General features: G+C 37.5%; 1 protein-coding gene across 6 annotated transcripts in view; it reads right to left on the reverse strand.

Moving 5' to 3' along the window:
* Positions 1 to 15,532: 15,532 nt before the first annotated feature.
* CYRIA (CYFIP related Rac1 interactor A) overlaps positions 15,533 to 19,253 on the reverse strand; it is a 57,461-nt gene continuing 53,740 nt past the window's right edge. For 2 of the 6 annotated variants that reach the window (XM_054062376.1, XM_054062377.1), the window contains one exon: positions 15,533 to 18,524. In XM_054062376.1, the coding sequence (XP_053918351.1) occupies positions 18,461 to 18,524 (64 nt within the window). In that variant the 3' untranslated portion in view covers positions 15,533 to 18,460. The remainder of the gene's footprint in view (positions 18,525 to 19,253) is intronic. The other 4 variants (XM_009562861.2, XM_054062380.1, XM_054062378.1 and 1 more) reach the window with 4 other exon arrangements.

Genomic DNA, 19,253 nt, shown 5'->3' on the forward strand with positions numbered 1-19,253 from the left:
AGGATGCTCTAAAGTATTTAAGGTCTTCTTGGCTATGTGCTTCAAAATCAGTAAGTAATAAAGAAATTAAGCTTTAAAACTTCTGGTAGCACAGCAGTAGTGCCACTTTGAAAGCTGAAAGAAGATCTCTGATTAGAAAGCAGGAAATTCCCTGCAGTTTAACCTGAATTTTTTTACTCACTTTCTATTATACTTCAGATAATGAGACAAGAAGGATCATGAAGGATTAAGTACAAATATTATAAAAGAGATATTAAGTGTAGTTAATTTGGCTTGCGAGGGGGTAAGGACTGAGTGAAGACTAAGTGATCTTTTAAAAGAGCTGAATTTAACGGTGGATTATGCATACAAAATTTAGAATATTTGTATCTGTCATTGTTAAAAGAGGTATAGAAATATCATAGCCTTTTCTATGCATCAGCGTAAGAGTCTCCTTTCCCTGCAAACACCGTTATTGAGCATAGCTAATTTAGGGGGATAGTGGTTATGCTCCAGGGATAAATGACAGAGAGGACTACATGTTTATCTTCGATGTGGCCATGAAGTGGAGTCGTCACACCTGTAGACGATGATTCGGAGACATAAAATAAAGCTTGGGGAAATGAGGAGAAACTATCTGAGCTTGCTTCTGATAGACCTTGGCTGATGTGCCCAGTATCCCCTGTGTTACTAGTCAAAACACAACAAATAACAGTTCAGTGAAACACAGCAAAACTGTTTAATACAGAGGCCTTTGAGTTTGTGGTGTTATACAGCTGACAGCTTCATAAATTCAGAATACAGGTGAGCAATGAGGAATGCATGCCACGAAGCTGAATAACAACACTATGATGCTGAATGAGAAAGCGTTAATATAATTGCAGCTAGATGGGCTGGAAAAGCAAGAAGACAGAAAATTGAGGTGAACTGCTGAGCCTTTCAAAGGTAAAAAATAAACTTGATTATCAGCTTTTGGATTGTTTTGCTCCTTGAGACTGGTCATTCCCTGACCTCACAAAACACATAGACCTGCTCTTGCTAATTTCATGAAACACTTCATGCTGCTGACGAACAGATTTTATTTAGATTTTGTCAGTATATAGGCAGGTCATTTAAAAAGCACTGCAGTAAAGCCACTTTAGGCAGTGATGCTACTATTTTAAATTACAAAAATTTAGAATTGATAGAATGTTAGAAAGATCTTTAAAGCATGGCACCGCATATTAAACATTGCCCTTCTCATTGAATAATCCATCTGTAAGCCGTATGGATTTATCTGAAAATCAAACCAGAGAAATTCCTTTATTTCCATAACTTGAAAAAGATGATTTCAGATTGCCAATAAAGTTTGAGCCCATTCTCAAACCATTGCTGGCATTTCCACCAGGCTGTTGTTAGATAAAATTTGTGTAAAGCTGCTGGATTCAGTCAAGAGATTTTGGCTTAAATGAGTGAATACAGCTGAACAGAAATCCTGGGAGTATCTTTCTTCACTGTGACTCAGAAAGGCACTGCTGGGCATAGTCAAAATCTTAAATTAAATTGCTACAGACCCTTTCTATGGACATAAATTAATATAGGACTACTGAGATTGCCTAATGAGATTATAATTCCCTGTTAAATATTTCTGATGGAGAAGATCCAGAACAGAATTCGGAAAACATCTTCATCTCATGATGAAACCAACTTCCAGTAGGCTTTGTCAGAAATATTCCCAAGAAAGCCTTCACAGTTCTGCAAGAAATTATGCTGCATAATGCCAATAAAGCAGCACTAGTTCAAGTTGCTGCTGACAGCAAAAACTTCTCAGTTGTTTCACCCTATCAGGCTCCCACACTTGTAAATTATTAGAAGTAACAGCTACAAACAGGAAAATGAACACAGGAGAAAGTGGAGAGAGAGGTTTTTTTCCTCTGGTTGCTCTTGGCACCTTGGGATGATCATCCTGAAGTGGATTCTAACTCACTTAGATAAGTGAAATTACCTGCAATGGAAGCACCTCTCAAGATACAGGTTAAACTTTGTTTCCTTTTTCTATTAATTCTGTTTTTTGTTTGGGTTTTTTTTGTTGTTTTTTTTTACAGGCCTTCTAGATTATGATTTATTATGCAACACTGGAAGAGTAGGGTTTTAAAGGGGAAGATTATTTTTCTCAAATTATCTTTGAAGCAAGATGCTGCACAGCAGTGCGCTTTACTAACTGATGTTCACAGGCAGGAGTTCAGTTGGTTGGAGAGAAGGTGGGCTTTGCTGGTTTTTTGTTTAGTTTTCTGGGAGGTTTCTATATTTGCTTATTCCTGTTTGAGATGCTGCATCTCTGGTCAACTTGATACTAATGTTCTCTTAATGCAAGTTATATATTTCTCTGATTGCTGGGAAATCAGGGAAGATGCTGAACTTTTACCACAACATTCTGCTGATTATAGGAAACAGCATTGCAATAAAGAAGTGTATACTAAAGCTCTGACAAGCATTAATTGACAATGAATTTGGCCCTTTCCATAATGACATAATCAGTCAAAGCATAAAGTCAAAAAATCTTAACGAGTCATCCCCGTCTCATGCCAAATTTAAGAAGCTGTGCGGCCCAAGAGGAATGGATCTGTAGAGCAAAACTCTTGCTGCTGACATGATGTCCCCTGTATTATGTATTATGGAGGTTTTATTTAAAGCTAGATCTATTCTGGTGACATAGACTGAATGTTCATTAGCAGTTAGAGCTGTGAAGAGAATTTCTGGAGCACATCTCTGGTTGACTGTCAGGGCAGAGGAGTCACTTCACGTGCTCCAACACAGTTCCATCATGTGGGCAAGAGCGTTGCGTCAAAAACTCCATTCCCCTGATTTAAACTAAAAAATTAATGACGATACCCCCAAATATATTGTGTAATTATTACCCTGGGGCCTGCTGTATATGGATGCAAACTCTGCCTCGTCCCTTGCCCTCATCTGACATCCAGCCGCAGGCTATTGTGTTTGCAAAAAAGCCACAACTGTCCTGCCCCAACCACACACACGTCTCGTTTGCAAGAGAAGAGATGGTAAATGCAGCTCACATTTACTTGACTTAATCTGTAGACTGGATATTACAGAAGTGGGAAACGAGTGTCTGATGACCTCAGGCTATGTCTATGCTTGAAAATACGCCAAAGATCATAGTTTGCCTCATATCCATACACATAAGCTATCTTCCCTCCAAAACCTGGGTCTCCTCAGGTAAAAGCCTTGTTGTCTTGTAGTGAAGCTGCATCTATGTCTCACCCACTTACTGCTTTTTTTTTGTTTACACTATTTTTTTTTTTAATTTGAGAATTGAATTAAAAAATCTATCAGAGCCAGATAAATCCTCTCTCTTCAAACGACTAGCACTTTTCTTGCTATTACTCCTCTTTTTCATGTGAATGATAAAGCTTCCAGGATTGGTTGTACACCTTGGCAAAGACTGGTGGAATAGAACATGATGATGAAATTATATTGGGAACTCAGTGTGGTGTACCCCTCTCTCTAAGGACCAAACCACAGAGTGTGCCCACACACCTTAAGTCTGCACAACCTAACACATGACCTCGGAGACCAATGCATCTAAAATCATCCATGCTTTGCACAAAACTAGTGTGACTGAAAACCACCTTGCTGATTCTGTATAATTGGCAAATCGCTTTGCTTTCCTTGCACTAATGAAAATGCTGCTAATCCCAAGGGGTGCCAGCCGTCATTGCTTCTAGTGCTGGCATTTCTGTAGGTTCCGTGGCCTCTCCATTAGGTAAAAATTGCCTTTTATCCTCAGCTCACAGTGAAATCTTCGCCATCTTCTACATATTTTTCTTTCTTTTTTCAGTTTTATAACTGGACATCAAAAATAGGAGCGTATGTTTCTACATAGACAATGTAGTTAAACAGGGTTCAAGTGTAAACTGCCAGCATTTTGCCTCAGAATGCACTGTGTGGTAAGGCCACATCCTTTACTTGGATAAATTAGAGTTGCTCAATAAATAGAGCTATTCTGATTTTTGCAAATTCAGGAACTGGTTCGATATGACAGGAAGAAAAAGCTCCTAAAAATTAGACACAGCATCCTTGAAGAGTGATGGAGGAATATATTCCTTCTATTTGGTACAAATAATTTATTGATTTAAAATCTCTGCATCTAGAAAACTCCTGTGCATGGACACTGAAAAACATCCAACACTTATTCATATCAGAGGCATTAATTCCAGATAGGAGTGAAAGCTTAAGAGCTCTCTCTTTAGCCTACACATCTGGATGTTCGTGGGGAGGTATTTATTTAAAATCTATTTGTCTAGTAGAGACCTTACAGATTATAAACCTAGCATGAACATGGTCATATAGACAAACCTGCCTATAAAACCAAAACAAATCCGAGTTAATCCAAAATAACTGACTTATTGGAAATAAGGAAAGCCATACTTAGTCATCCATAGTTGAAGACTTGTGAAGGCCTGCCCTAATGCCCAGTGTTCACCAAAATATTCATAAAAGTAATGGGCAATGGGCTAGAGAATACTTTCATTCTATTTGTAGATAATATAAATGGAAGTACTGAGAATGCAACACAAAGACTGAGGTACAGCTTGCTACTGAAAAATGGTCCCATTCTCCCCAGGCTATTCTTTCCCTCAGATACAATCACTCATGTAGCAGTTGGAACTAATGTGAAAAAAAAACCCCAAACTCCAAAAGGATTAGTTTTCAACCGCATATTGTCGACTGCGAAGTGACATGACACCTGGCTAAGAACAAGGAATAGAGTGGGTATGTGTGAACAGAGCTGTGGGCGAGTGGGGGAGAAGCCCTTTTCAGCCACAGACATTGTAAAGAGACTCTGCAATTGCATCCTGAGGCCAGAAATAAGAGTTCAAAATAATTTTAACAAATGGGAAATTCACTGAAAATAGGAGTAAATAGATGGGAGCGAAGTACCATACTGAAGAACTTTAAATGGCTGCTGTAGGTGGATTACGCGATCACAGTTCCCTCTTTGAAGTTTATTTTATCTCCATGTGGACTTCTGAGTGTATCATCTTGATCCTGTGCCTTTGTGCTACCTATGTGAATTTTGAGTTGACTTTCCAATTTGATTATGAGTAAATATTCAGAAGGCTGTTCTACAAGTCGATGAGCTGATACTCAACCTTGCTGCCCGTGCTTACTGCAGATAACATCTGTAGCAATCCTTGTGTCCTACAATTTTCACCTACAGCCTCCAGCTTCTGCCTTTTCAAACAAGGCAGGAGACAAAACACAACAAAAAATCTGCTCTCACAAGCAAAAATCACAACCTTAATAATACGGTTAGAAGGCTTCATGTCTCACACATTGTATATCCACAGTTAAACCCAACGCTGATGCCTTTCCTCAGTCTCCAATAGTCCTTACTCAGGTGGAAACCTTGTGGAATGGTTCAGCTCACCAGAGATCTCAGCTGCCTTCTCCAGGTAACATTCTGTCATATATTAAAGCTTTGCATTAAATTGCTTTTATAGATGAGAGACTCCAAAGACAGACTCACGCCCTTCTAGTTTTCAACAGGGTACAAGTCCTATATAGTTTCTCCCATTGCTCTCATCACCTTCCCACTACGAATGGAGCAATATTATATATGTCTAACGTGAAATTTCTTAGGCTTTTACTGGAGGGATAATAATTTCTTTTCATAGCATTTAGATTAAAGGAAATACTTTTTTTTTTTTTTTTTTTTTTACGAATTACTTTCTGATGTCATTTAAACTAATGGAATTACACTAGAATATAAACAATCCATAAAAGAAGAAACTCGGGCTCCTAAGCCATGTTTACATAGGCGTCTGAGGGAGGAAACCTTTTTTCTGAGCCACACACACATCATTCTCCATGGAGTGTGGTTTGTATAAAGCTGTATTGTTCTCTCTTCCAACTCACTCAGAGGGCTTTTTGTGTTTTTGCAGCCTTCCTCCCCCCCAGTCCCATACACAGCCCATTTTTCTCTTTTCATTCTTATTGCTGCTGTGTCCTGCTTCCTTCTTTGGCCTCTTTGTAGGATGTAGCAGAGATCAGACTCCCACCTCTCAGCATACAAATAGTATCTCTCTCTTAAACCAGACTGCAGCCTGCAGGAACAGACTGTTATGTCAGCCCTGGGTAGGAACCGGGAGCTTCTCTAAACAGATCCGGAGACCCTCCGCTTCTGGCAGCAAATTGAAGCATTGAGTGGCAAATCCATGGCTCAGCATTTAGCTTATGTCAGCAGTAAATCACTCACCCCTAGTTTTACTCTACAGGCGTATCAAAAACCCCAAAGAAAACACACAATGTATAATACCGGATTCAAATTTGCTTCCAAAACATTGTGCTCAAGAGCTTATGTTAGAAAGAGAGAGAGGTCTTTTCCCCCTCAGGCAAGATCAAGGAGAAGTGGAACGGAGAAAAAGAATGGTTTGCAAAATTCAGCTGTTGTTTGGCACCCATGGTTATTAAATCCATCAAAATAACTATCAGATTATCGTTTGTTCTTTTCTTACTTATTTTGACTATCTGCTGATAATAATTATACAGAAGGAATAAAAGAGTGAGAGGAACATTTTACCCATATTCAATTATGCTGCACTTCACCTTTCTCAGATTATACTAATTATAATTCATGGCTTTAGCAAACCACTCTTACAGTTAAAAGGCACTCAAATAAGGAAGAAAAACAAATGTAATCTCCGACTCCAGCGTACTTATGCAAGTCCTGTTAAGCCATTGATTAAATGATCCACAATTATCCCTAATATATGGCCTGGTAAAAAAAGGCAAAAAGCTAGTGGTCCTAGTGAGATCCAGCACAAGGATATCTTATCCATTAATTTCCACTGAAGCTTTAAAATATTGTTAGAATGTTAGTATTTTGCCTTCACGTTCACAAATATCAATAAGGATAAATTTTTCCATTTGAAACCAATTATGGTGTTTCAGCAGGGGATGAGATATGACATGTAAATCCCTTATGTTTTAGACTGCATGGCAGAGTTTGTATTTCATCAGCTGGTTACAGTTTTATGTAATACCACTTAATAAAATCAAACGTTTTCCTTCATACAAATGAACATATTTTGGTGTTTGTTTAAAGGAATAACTACAGAAAAGGTATAATGTAATACAAAATGAATGCCTGATGAACTGGTTTTTTCTCCACCCAAGATCTCTGTCTTCTTGAGCCACAGTTATCTGGAGTAAGAGTTGAAGTACCTGCATAAAATGACTACATCACTACGAATAAATTGAACCGGTCTGGTCGCTGATCAGTGGGCTCACTGGTGTGATCTGGCTACAACCACACCCTTACTCCTTCTCTGCCTCCAAACCAGTGTTGTCACAACTGATGGAGCAATTACTGGAGCTACAGGTGGACCTTTTTGGGGTAGGACTGAAGCATGCCAGGCACCGGGAGGCTCTCCCTCCTCAGTCCCATGCCCTCGTGCGCATACAGCTGTACAACTGGAGTGCCTGTGTTCAAGAAAGGGCTTTTATTCACCTTGTAGCAGATTTATCTAGAATGCATTCCTTTAGTAATTTAGAGGCAATCCAAGTGGAGTAGTATCAAAAACTTCACAGAGGCAAATGACTTGACATCGCTGCTTCTTTTCTGTTACTTCTTCCACTCTGTTAAGGAAACCATACTGCTTTCACGTGGTCTGACATGGTCTGTAATCCACCTGGTTTTTTGTTTGCACAGTCCTTCCTGATTTTTAAGGGTAGGCACTCGCCTCAACTCCCTTTTAGAGGTAATCACATGCAACTACAGTCTGTGCTAAGGCAGTTCATCAGGCCCAACCAACTCCAAAATATTGAATATAGCTAAAGCTAAGGCATGGAAGCATGAACTTGATATTTAAGGATATCACTTGTGGCATATCTACTACTTGCTATGAGATAATGGTGAAAAAATGCTAGCTGATGAACTGATCATGAACACTGCACAACTTTTCCATTACTACGGCTGTGTTTTCTCATATCAGTACTGTCGGTGCTATGTGGCAGCAGAAGCATAACTCCTTTCTTTTCTCAGTCCATTTTAATGCCTCCACATCTTTAATATTTTTAGATTCTTCCCCTAAAAATATCTCTGCTAATACCATTCTAGAATAGAGTGATGCCACGAAGTCAATGCAGCAGTACCTATAGGAGACAATTTCTGTTTTTCAGTATTCCAAAGAGCCAGATTGTTTTGCATTACCTCTTGATTTCACTGCGTAGTTCTAGGGGCTTTCTGTGGATCTTAAATGTTTCCAGGTCCCCCTGTCCCTAGTTGTTTGCATTCGCCTCTTTCATCCTGATTTCACTGTTAAAAGGGCAAGGAAAGTTTACTGAATGGAAAGACCTTGGAGTCTACAATATCAAACAGCAGAGTGACCTCAAAGGAAAACATATTTCATTAAAAAGAAAAAAGAGCTTCCTTGCAAATCCAGCTTGTTTAACCCACCCAGATCTGTCCTTTTTCTGCCTCTGTGGTAACACATGTTTTATATGAATCTATATTAAGATGAATTTTAACCTACAAATAACTAGATACAGCTATGCAGTAGGAGGGAATTCCTACAAGATGATGTAAAGTTTGTTAAGCAGTAAAATTAAAAATAGCACATAAAACCTGACCAGTAGATTTGGATCTGAACCAAGGCAACACATTTGGGAAACATTATCAAGTTTATCAGGGGTAACATATCACAGAAAATTTGCTTCTGTTTATACGCCATTTATTATTCATTTTTGACATTTCTACTTTTTCCTCAACCTTTTTACCCATAAGCAAATATATATTAGACTTAACTGAAATGTGAGATAACAGAGATAACATTTTCATTTCATTCCTGCATTTCATCACGTATAAATAGCACAGTACAGACTTCTGCCTTATACAACATACTGTATCTTCGATAAAAAGCTATTTTTTATGTTTATGACACCTAGATTAATAGTTATGCCAGCAGAGATTTTTTTTGCCCATGGTTGTCAGAACATTTGCAGGTCAAAACAGATTATAGTAGCCAAGTCTAGCTTAGGGAAAAATACAAACAATGTAAGAAAATTCAGTCTTAGTAAATGACCCAGTCCCTCAGCTTTACTCAGGCAAATTGTCAGACAAGATTCATGCAGTCTTTCTACTAAATGCAGTTCAAGTTGAAACTCACATTAAATTTGAGTTCATTAGTTGTTTGCCTATCAGTAGTTTGTAATTTTCTTCAATGGGTTCAAAATGCAAAATATCAATATCTTTGTAAGCTCATGCAGAACAGTGGTTTGAATGTTTATTATTCTTTGCTTGGATGAGTAAAACTTTGGGTTTCAAGAGCAGACCTTTTCTCTCTGTGCTCTAGAATCCACACTTAGACCCCATCCCATCAGCAAACACTCCTTATATCGCAGAGAAAGCAAACACAGTAATAAGCATAAAATGGTGAAGACACTTATTTTAACATGCAAGGAAACCCCCAGAAAATAATAATGTAAATAAATCTTATTTAATGTTCTTTTATTCTTAACTTTTATTTTAATAAATGTTGCTGTTTTGTAAGTAGAGACTTTTTCAGAATCTATGTGATAGAATAGCTGCGATTGTATGAGTTGTTGTATATGTTGTGGATGTAAGTGCTTTCTTCATCTACTGAACATTTCCAATTGAACAATTACTTGTACTACAAGATTCTTGTATTTCAATATAATTATTGTGAAGATTCCTATCATTACAATGTACAATGAGTTTGCAGAGTCACACTCGGACGTTACTAAGGAGATTTTGTGTAACACTCCACGACTGCGGCAAAGCACAAAATTCATGTTTTGGCAAATGTAGGGTAACATATCTCGAAATATGGTATTTAGAGGATGTTTATTCAAAGTGGATACAGATGGGAAAGACCAGAGAGAGTAAGTCAAAAGGACTTCCTAGTAACCCAGTAAGGTTGAACTGCTGAACCCTGCTGTGGAAATTAGCATCGCTGGTGATGCTGTCGGGTAGCTGAGTGCTACTAGACAGAACAAATGATTTATTAGCGCACATGAAGAAAAAGTTACAACTTGTAAGAATGAAAAGATTTTGTTTGGGATTTTTTTTTTCTGATTTATTTTCAGCTTGGCAATTTGAACTTTGAATCTGACCCTCAAAAATGAGCTAAATCAGAATGAAACTCAAGTCACTTATTTGACATCGCCGCTTGTGTTGCCTCTCTTTTGCAGTTGCAGAAATCTCAGCACAGAACAGAACCAGACACTGTTCACAGCAAAAACTTTCAGAAACAGTGAACACTTAGATGTTTAGTTCCCTCTCCTGAGGATCAGTGTAGGAGTCAGCACTTTATCCAAGTTACTAATTCAGGATCTCTGTAGCCCACAGTTGGAAAGAGAGAGACATTTCTGGGGATAATTCAGTCCACCTTAACACAGGAATACAAAAAAGAATGAGGGTCTTTAGCATTCTGTTTCTCCATAGCCTTTGGAGGACATAATTTGCTACTGGAGGCAAGTGGTGTCCCTTGAAAAGTCAAATGAAAATTAAGGTTATAATATCTGCTACCTGTATTTTCAAGGTGTCCGTGGTAGGCAGGACTCAAAAGTCTATGCTTTAATCAGGATATCAGGTCAAGATGAACAAAGCCGTGCAAGAATTCATCTGCTTCAAATGGAAGCAAAATTACATTTTCTAATTTTGAAAATAAATCATAAAAAAAAATAATGCCATTAAAAAGAAGATGAGAGGGTGCCCTTTTAGCAGCCCTGATGCCAGTACTCTGACCATATATTGTTTTTATTCTGCTTTCAAGATCAAGGAGGTAAATGACCCATCAATGCAAAGTCTGGAATCCTATCTTTCATTTTTATGCTTCTTGACCCATGAAGTCAATAAAAAAAGCCTCAGAGGAATTCTTCCAGCAGAAGGTTCTAATACAATTGTGATACAATTGAACGAACACCCCAAGAGAAATGAACTTTTCAAAACCACAAAAACTCTCAGACAGACTTTCATGTGTGGACAAAACTCTGCTATTTCATGGGCCTTCGTTTTAGATGGCAATGGCCCCACTACTACCTGGCACGAAAATAATCTGAATTAAATCAGAGCCTGTACCTCTTAGAGCCAAAAGCCACAAAAGTTTGCTTGTTAGTCTTCATTAAGCAGAGATTTTTATTAAGTATGGTACTTCAAATTGTTCTTGGGCTTAAAGGAACAGAGGATAGACACAGATTAGTTTTATTTCAGAAGTATGAAAAACCTGAGGGATCTCCAACTGCCCAGCACGAGCAGCGATCATTGGCTTGGGCATGTGTGTCAAACTCCAACAAAATTATTATCTTTTCTCAGCTCTGTTATACTGTGCCTCTGGATTCAAACTACTTGCATACTTGGGTAACATCTGTATGAGTAAACCTCCAGTTTCTACTTGGAACATACAAAATAAAGGCGATTACTGATACTTGTTTGAAAAATAATCTCGTCTCAGAAGTAATATTTTTCAACAAAATAATTTAAACTAATTTTCAGACAGAATGCATTTGAGTGCTTCTGGTGACTTCATCTAACCTACACTGGATAGTATTATTTCAAGACCCAGTCAATTATATGATGAATGACATAAATAAAGAAAAAAAATTGGCCTAATTTGCATATTTTAATTAAAGTAATTAGAGTTGTACAGCATATAATCACAGTAGTGGGTCTCAATGCTAATGTGAAACCACTGAACAAAAGGAATCTTCATTAGCTTTTCAAGCTTCCCAATTTAATAAAGCAAATGTCACTTTGACAGGCTGTGTAGAACAAATATGGCATTCACCTTACAGTTTTAAAACACAGCTGCAAAGAACTGGCTAAGGCAGTGGTTACAAATAATTTTTTGTTTTATAAATACCATAGATATTATCATGAATGTATACCAGAGTATGCGTAATCCAAAATTCATCAAAACAAATATGTACATTTCATCTGATACACATAACAAAAATTTCCACAAAATCCTTTAATTGGTTAGATAACACAACTTTTTTTTCTTCAATTTAAAAATTTTCATAGAGGCTTAATACCTGCTTCAGTCTTACACTGATATATTAAGTATCTCATTAAATAGGACCAGGTATCTGTTCAGTGAAGTTCATCTAGGGATCCTAATTCAAGTCCACTGTAAGGAATCGTGTTTGGGAAGGTTTCTATTAAAGAGCCTTTGAGCTAGGATGCTGCTTCCTATTTAAGCCTGAGTTTAATACATAAAAGTACCTATAATTAATCACAGCCTTGTGTGCAATAGAAGAAAAAAGAAAAAGAAAACAGAAAAAAGTCATTAAATGGATTTTGCTTATTTTCCCAGCCACCCAAAACCAAATAAAACACAAAAGATCATCAAAATGCTGTATTTCATTGTCATGTTTTGTTATTATGAGCTCATAAAGACACAAACGGGAACAGCATAGAAAATTCGAGCATTAAAAAAAACCCCCATATACAATTTGATTTTATTTGATTTAGAAATATATCTGAAATTGTCAAACATTAATCTCTGTTGCAAAAACAGCATAAGGACACTTTTTTCAACAACTCTCTCAGAAATGTTACCAAAATGAGGTTCAGTTCCCATCTCTCTAACGCTGGGAAGACTCCATTTACAAAAGCAGAAGGCAGATCGAGACTGTGTACAGGCAAACTCAGGTGAGCCACCTTCCACTCCCTCACATGATGTTTACATCACGGGATAAAGCCAAGCTTCAAAGAGTAGGGGTTACAGCCTGAGGTGGGCCCTCAGGCAGCAACTGGAGTGGAAACTGAGGCTCTGCACAGTGCTTTGCTGCTGCCATAGAAAGGGAGGTAAGGTTAATAAGAACCAATATGCTTCCTCCTACCATGGCATCCTAAATTCGTGTCTGTCAAGAGACTTCTTTGGGTAGAACCCTTTCCTGGTCAAAGCCCTTCAGAACTTCCCTGTCCATCTAACATGATTCGAACTTCAGATATTGCCATGCCACACAACCCACAGGACAGGGTAGTTTCTGAACTGCATGATGACTGCACCCATGTAAAGTCTTGTGCTTTGTCCTCTTTTCGTCATTTAAGATCTAAATCAGTTGAGGCTGATCATCTTCCACTGTCCTCTTCCAACTTCTTTTGCATGTCTAGAGAAGACAGACAAACTCTCCCACGATTTTCAATTTTAAGTGAGTAATTGCTTGACACATCACGAAAAAAACATGGAAAATTTCTTTAAACCCTAGAATTTTGCTGAAGTGAATGCAGAAACATAATGAGAACAATCACGGGCCGTACTAGCAATTTTGATCCAAGCCACATAGAAATACTGTAACCTGTAAGTTCTGTTAGCAATTTAAAAATGTCAAGTGGTATGTCAAATTCCTAATACCCAAGCCTACTTATTTAACTGTTAACAGCCCAAATATCCAAATATCCGAGACAAGAGAGTTGTATTAATTCCAGCTGGACCCGAGATTAAGATCTGTTGAAAAATGGTGATATATCTTCCTCCTAAAGTAGGGATTAGAACTTGGCTGGTCTACTTTTTAACTATACTCTTATTGATTTTCTTGAACTCCTATTGCACTGTTCATTTTAGTTTTAATTTCAAAGCAGTCGAGCACAAGAGATCTCTGCAAGATTATCATGTTACATCATTGATCTGCGTTAGCAGAAGATTCAATTTGCTCAGTAATAAGCACCTTAGGTCAAAGGTCATGACTGAAAAAAGACAAAGGGTATAGCTTACATCCGTGTCAGTCAGAAACAGCTCTACTGAAATCAATTGAGTCGCATTTGTCTTGAATTGGTGTGAAAGAGAATTCTGTGTTTGCAGAATTTAGATTATGTGGCAGTCAGGAATTCACCTATAATGGTCTGTAGCAGGAAGCATTACAGACTACTAAACTAAAATTCCACATCTGCCATATTGACATTTTAACCAAAACGGGTTTTATTCTCTTGTTGGCAAATTAAATTCATGTCGCTGTTTCAGCTCACTGGCTTCCATTGTGTTATCTAATCTGCTCCATGGTATCAATTCATAAATTCTGCAATTTTGCATCAAAGAATTCATCTAAGATAAGAGAAAAGTAATTAGTGTCCTACTTTTTAAACAACACAAAAGCCAACAAAACCCAAAATCTTCTATTTGCAACTAATAACAAATTTCTGGATATGCAAGACTTTATATTTCTTGACTTTTGATGTTCACAGAACCGTACACTTCTAATAGTCCTACAACACACACAATTTTTAAAGCATGTTCCTGACTATATAGCTACAAGATGATTTAGAGGACAGAATTAATTTGGTAATTGTAATTTGGTTTGTTCAGGGATCTGGTTGGAAGAATCGCATGGATATATCCCTGGAGAGAAACGGAGCCCAGGGGGGAATGGCTTATTTTCAAGAATTACCTCCTCCAAGCTCAAGAACAGTGCTTCCTGATAAGCACGACACCAAGCAAAGACTGCAGAAGACCTGCATGGAAGAACACAAGAACTTCTGACTAAACTCAAACATTATGAGGCAGTGCGCAGAAAGTGGGGGCAGCTACAAGATACCCAGGAAGAATACAAAGACACTGTCTGAGCATGCATGATTGCCAAAGCCCTTCCGAAGTTAAATCTGGTGAAGGATGTAAACACCAGCAAAAAGGGCTTCTAGATGTACACTGGCAGCAACAGGAAAGCTATGGAAAATGTGTTCCTGCTGCTAAATGGGGTATGGGACCTGATGACAAAGAACACAGACATGGGCAAGGGATTCAGTACCTTCTTTGCCTCAGTATTTAATGGTAGCATTTGCCTTCAGGAAACCCAGACCCATGACACCAGAGAAAAAATCTGGAACAAGGATGACTTACTCTGGGGAAGAGAAGGATCAGGTTAAGGAACATTTTAAAAAAGTAGACATACCTAAGCCTATGGGATCTGATGAGATATGCCACAAATGCTGAGAGGTGGCCAATGTCACCAAAGGCTTGATTATCTTGATTTTAGCAAGGCTTTTGACACCACCTCCCACAACATCCTAAAAGATAAACAGATGAAATATGAGATAAAAAGACTCTGAGGTATTTTAAGAACCGGCTGAACTGCCAGGCTCAAAGAGGTTGTTATTAACAGCACAAAATCCATCTGGAAGCCAGTTGTTAGTGGCACACCCCAGTGTTTGATACTGGGATGAACACTGTTTAACATCTTCATTAATAACCCAGAGGTTGGGACAGAATGTACCAAATGGAATTCTGGAGATGATACAAACCTGGGAGGAGTTTTTGATACATCAGATGATGTGCTGCCTTTTGGAGGGCCCTTGACACACTGAGAACTGGACAGACAAGAACGTGTTCTGGTTTCAGCCAAAACCAAATGTGGCATGAAAAAATGACGCAGTATTTCCCAAATGTGCATCCACCTAGCTGACACTGCATTTTTGTAGGAGTTTATTGATTCTATTAAACTTCTGAAGAATTAAATGGAGAAGAGTGAAAACAGATCATTTCATATGAAAAATTTATGTCCTACTTTGTTTAATTCAGAGTAAATGTAAGACTACAAGCCATCTTATATACTACGTATGTTTTACCTCCAGTTTAAATTTAGCTGAAATACAACAAAGAAAGCAATACAGAGACTTCTTGCTGCTTTGTACATTTTAGTAGACATGGAGAACATCAGATAATTTATCTGAGTGATGTGGTCTCCCACAGACCAGTAAATATAATCTTAGGAACCATCTTTCGCGACAGCCATTTAGTAGCACCAAAAAGCTTAGAAGTCATAAACTACATTTCAAACCCATTCGTTTCCATTTATGGACATTCTGAAATGCTGCCATTATGAAGCTTAAGTAATTATTGTGCTACAAACATGTATTGTTACATAACGATGAGCAAAAATAAGAAGATAAAACCGGCAAACCTGAGATCAATAACTTCGAGCATTAGTCTATACTGCCCCCTTCTTCCAAGGGCAATTAATTTTTACTTATCTAAAGATTAAATGAAACATACTCTGGTGACCTTCTTGATTATAAATGCAAGCTGAGATGGCCACCATAGCCTAGGATGACTGCTGTGAAGATATAAAAGTCATAGAGGGATTCATATCCTCTATTCTATAAAGCAGTATTAACAACTTCCCCTGCTCAAGAAGACAGACAAGTGTCAAGAATCATCAGAAAACTCCTGGGTTTTAAGTGATGTGAGGTTATATTGTTATGGTACACAAATGAAACGTTTCATATGGTTTTACAATAAACTATAAACTGGATACATAAAGGCGAGCCTACTATATGTCAGATGCAACACTTTAAATGAGATAACTTCTTAACCTGTGTATGTTGTCTCTAAATACAAACAGTCCCAATGCTTACTGTACCAAACTTTTTATTATTTCAAACAAACTTCTGTACAAAAAAACATCATATCAGGCAAAGAAATTCAGTGACTTCGGCAAACAGCACATGACAACTCACAGAATGCTTTAAAGTTTACATTTTTATTATAAAGTGACAAATAATTTTCCTCTGGGGTACTTAAAGATAAGACTTCATTGCTTGACAAATAATTGCAGGTAAAATACATATTAACTTCAGTTACCAAAGCTGAACAGAACGACCTGTCATCTACCTAGATTTACCTAAGTGGAAGTGACTATGAACAAAGTAGGATTTCCCCTAATATACATTTTTAAATGACCCCCCGTGAAAAATGGAGTTTGTAAACAGTGGGTTTACTACTGTGAAAAAGCAGCGTGGTCACTGCTTTTAGAAAAAGAAAAAAACTAGTGTGAGTTCTAATTCTGTTCCTGACAACAACAAAGCAATCTGCTGCTATCAGCTGCAGAGGTGTGACACGAACGCTGGAGCTGCAGTGCTGTCCAGTATCACGACACACGTGATGGTGGCACCTACGGGTTCTGATCAAGCTTAAGAAACCTTGCAGTGGTAGTTCTGCTCAGAAATAAAACTCTAGGGCAACCCCTACTCCTGCGAACTCATGGTATCGTTACTGTCTAACGATGATTCCATTTGTCACAGCGCAGAGACGTTTCAGCAGACCAAATGCATCTTCAAAGTCTTAAGGTAAAGTTTTTAGAAGTGATATGCATGAAAATTCCAGTGAGAGCACACAAACCCTGATTTACATACACAGGAATAAGCAAATAAAAATCTGAATCTGTGCACAAGCACTGGAGTTTTCACACATACATGCAAGCAAAGTACACAAAATTGAGCACATTTTCAAAACGTGACCTTTGCAAGAATATGTACAGCAACTGCAGACCACCCAGAAGACACAGTTAACAGAGCATAAGCGCTTTGCTGATTTTGGCAAAGAAATTCTACTCCATTTACTGGAAAAATTACTAGAAAGTAAGAACAAACAACGTGGCAAGGAACATAGCTCCTTGAAGCATCAATCACATCTCAAAAACCAGTGATGAGCAGTCAGCTGATAAATATTTCTGTGTTGACTCTGAATCATCTACTACTACTATCAAGGAACTTGATGGAGTGCCTAAGAACAACTCAGCTCTTAAAACTGTTATCATACCAAGTCTGATGGGGCCAATTTGACAGTAGGGAAGTTTGCTGCTACAGATGAGTGTTCTGCTTTATACCAGTTTATATCAGCAAAAAGATTACTTACTAGGTAGAGCTGTCTGAGAGATAACGCTCGTCATGATATATTTACACTGACAAACCCTTTCTAGTTAAGTCAAGGCATTAGTATTTTCCCTTTCCTTTCTAAGTCTAATAAAATTATACAGAATTTTGAAAGTCTAGCAATGGTCTTAGAACACATTTTCTGTTTATTTACATTGAATCTGAAAAGGATAATAATTTCCTCAATGGTTGAAAGGTACAGGTTATACTTACTACAAGAGGAAAAATTACCTCTTTGCAATATGTTTTTGGATGTCAGCCAGCACATAATGCTTAAAATTAAGTAGATCTCCACTTATTACAGGAAAGACAACACATTTTATGAGAGCAATGAACATTCAGGTATTCTCCTATTCATACAAGTTTGATCAGATCCTAAAACCAACTGTGCAGATGTTCTTAAAAGATATCCAATGACTTTTACTTTCTCTTATATTAACTTTATTCTTATTTAAATTTTCTTTTCTACGGTATCTTTGACATTTCAGTTTATTTGGTTTCCATTTTGTCCTCACTACTACTTACTTCTCTGATAGAGAAGGTGTTTAAGGAGTAAAATGCACAGAAAAAACTGTCGTAGCTGAAGTATTTAAGTAAAAAAGTATTTTAAAAGTCAAAAGATAAAGGCTAGCATAAAAACTTAGGCTGCACTATATAAAGTCAGTCAAGTTATGAACAGATTCATATATTTTAGCAATGTGAAGAAAATGGTTATGTAAATACACACAAGTATTAACATCAAACTGTATTAAATTATGTAAACATACACATCTTCTGTGATCAATACAAACATTTACTTGTCTAAGGATACTACTGCAGCATAGCCCGAATTTGTTTTGAAGTAGATTCATCATTCAGGTGTTTTGTAGTGAACCTAGAAATTACAAGTTAAAGCAATATTTTAGAAAACGAACAGGGATTAGAGAAATCTGAAACTTTCAGTGCATCTTTTTGAAATCAATGCAGTTCAACTACACAAAGGATGAACTTACATGTTCCTCTAGTCACTGACCACTGGAATTTAACTGCTATCAGTTTGGTGCTCTTTATCTTCTAAATACCCCTTGCAATAAATTATTCCCTGTTAATAGGTGGAGAATTGTGGCTAAATCCTGGCTAAATAAACGTTTGCCATTTGCCTATGATGTTATCATAACTTTGGGTCAAACCAATCCCTTTTCTCTTCCAGTTAAAATCCTCAAAAGAAGTAAAAGACATGGAAAGACATAAGAAATAATAAAATACATAAACACTAAGTACTAAATACTGAAAGGAATTGGGAATCTAGATTGAGTTTTGGCATAATACATAAGCCTAATCTTAAGCAGCTTCCTTAAATATCCTGTACCTTTACAACTTAGAAAGTACCATCACAGACAAGATTTTCTATTCTTTTGGATTTTGTAACCAGCAGAGTTTGTTTGGTGTCTAGTTACGCTTTTGGGAATATCTTGGAAGGACTGAAGAGCTTTAGTATGTTTTTTTCCATTGAAGTCCAACCATTCTCCATTGTTTATGTTCACAGGGAGATCAATCATCACATAAACTCAAAACACACCTGATACCTGCAGGATTTAACCCCACATCAATACTAATTCAAAAA

Source organism: Cuculus canorus, chromosome 3 (assembly GCF_017976375.1).
Source record: "Cuculus canorus isolate bCucCan1 chromosome 3, bCucCan1.pri, whole genome shotgun sequence".
Taxonomy (NCBI): domain Eukaryota; kingdom Metazoa; phylum Chordata; class Aves; order Cuculiformes; family Cuculidae; genus Cuculus; species Cuculus canorus.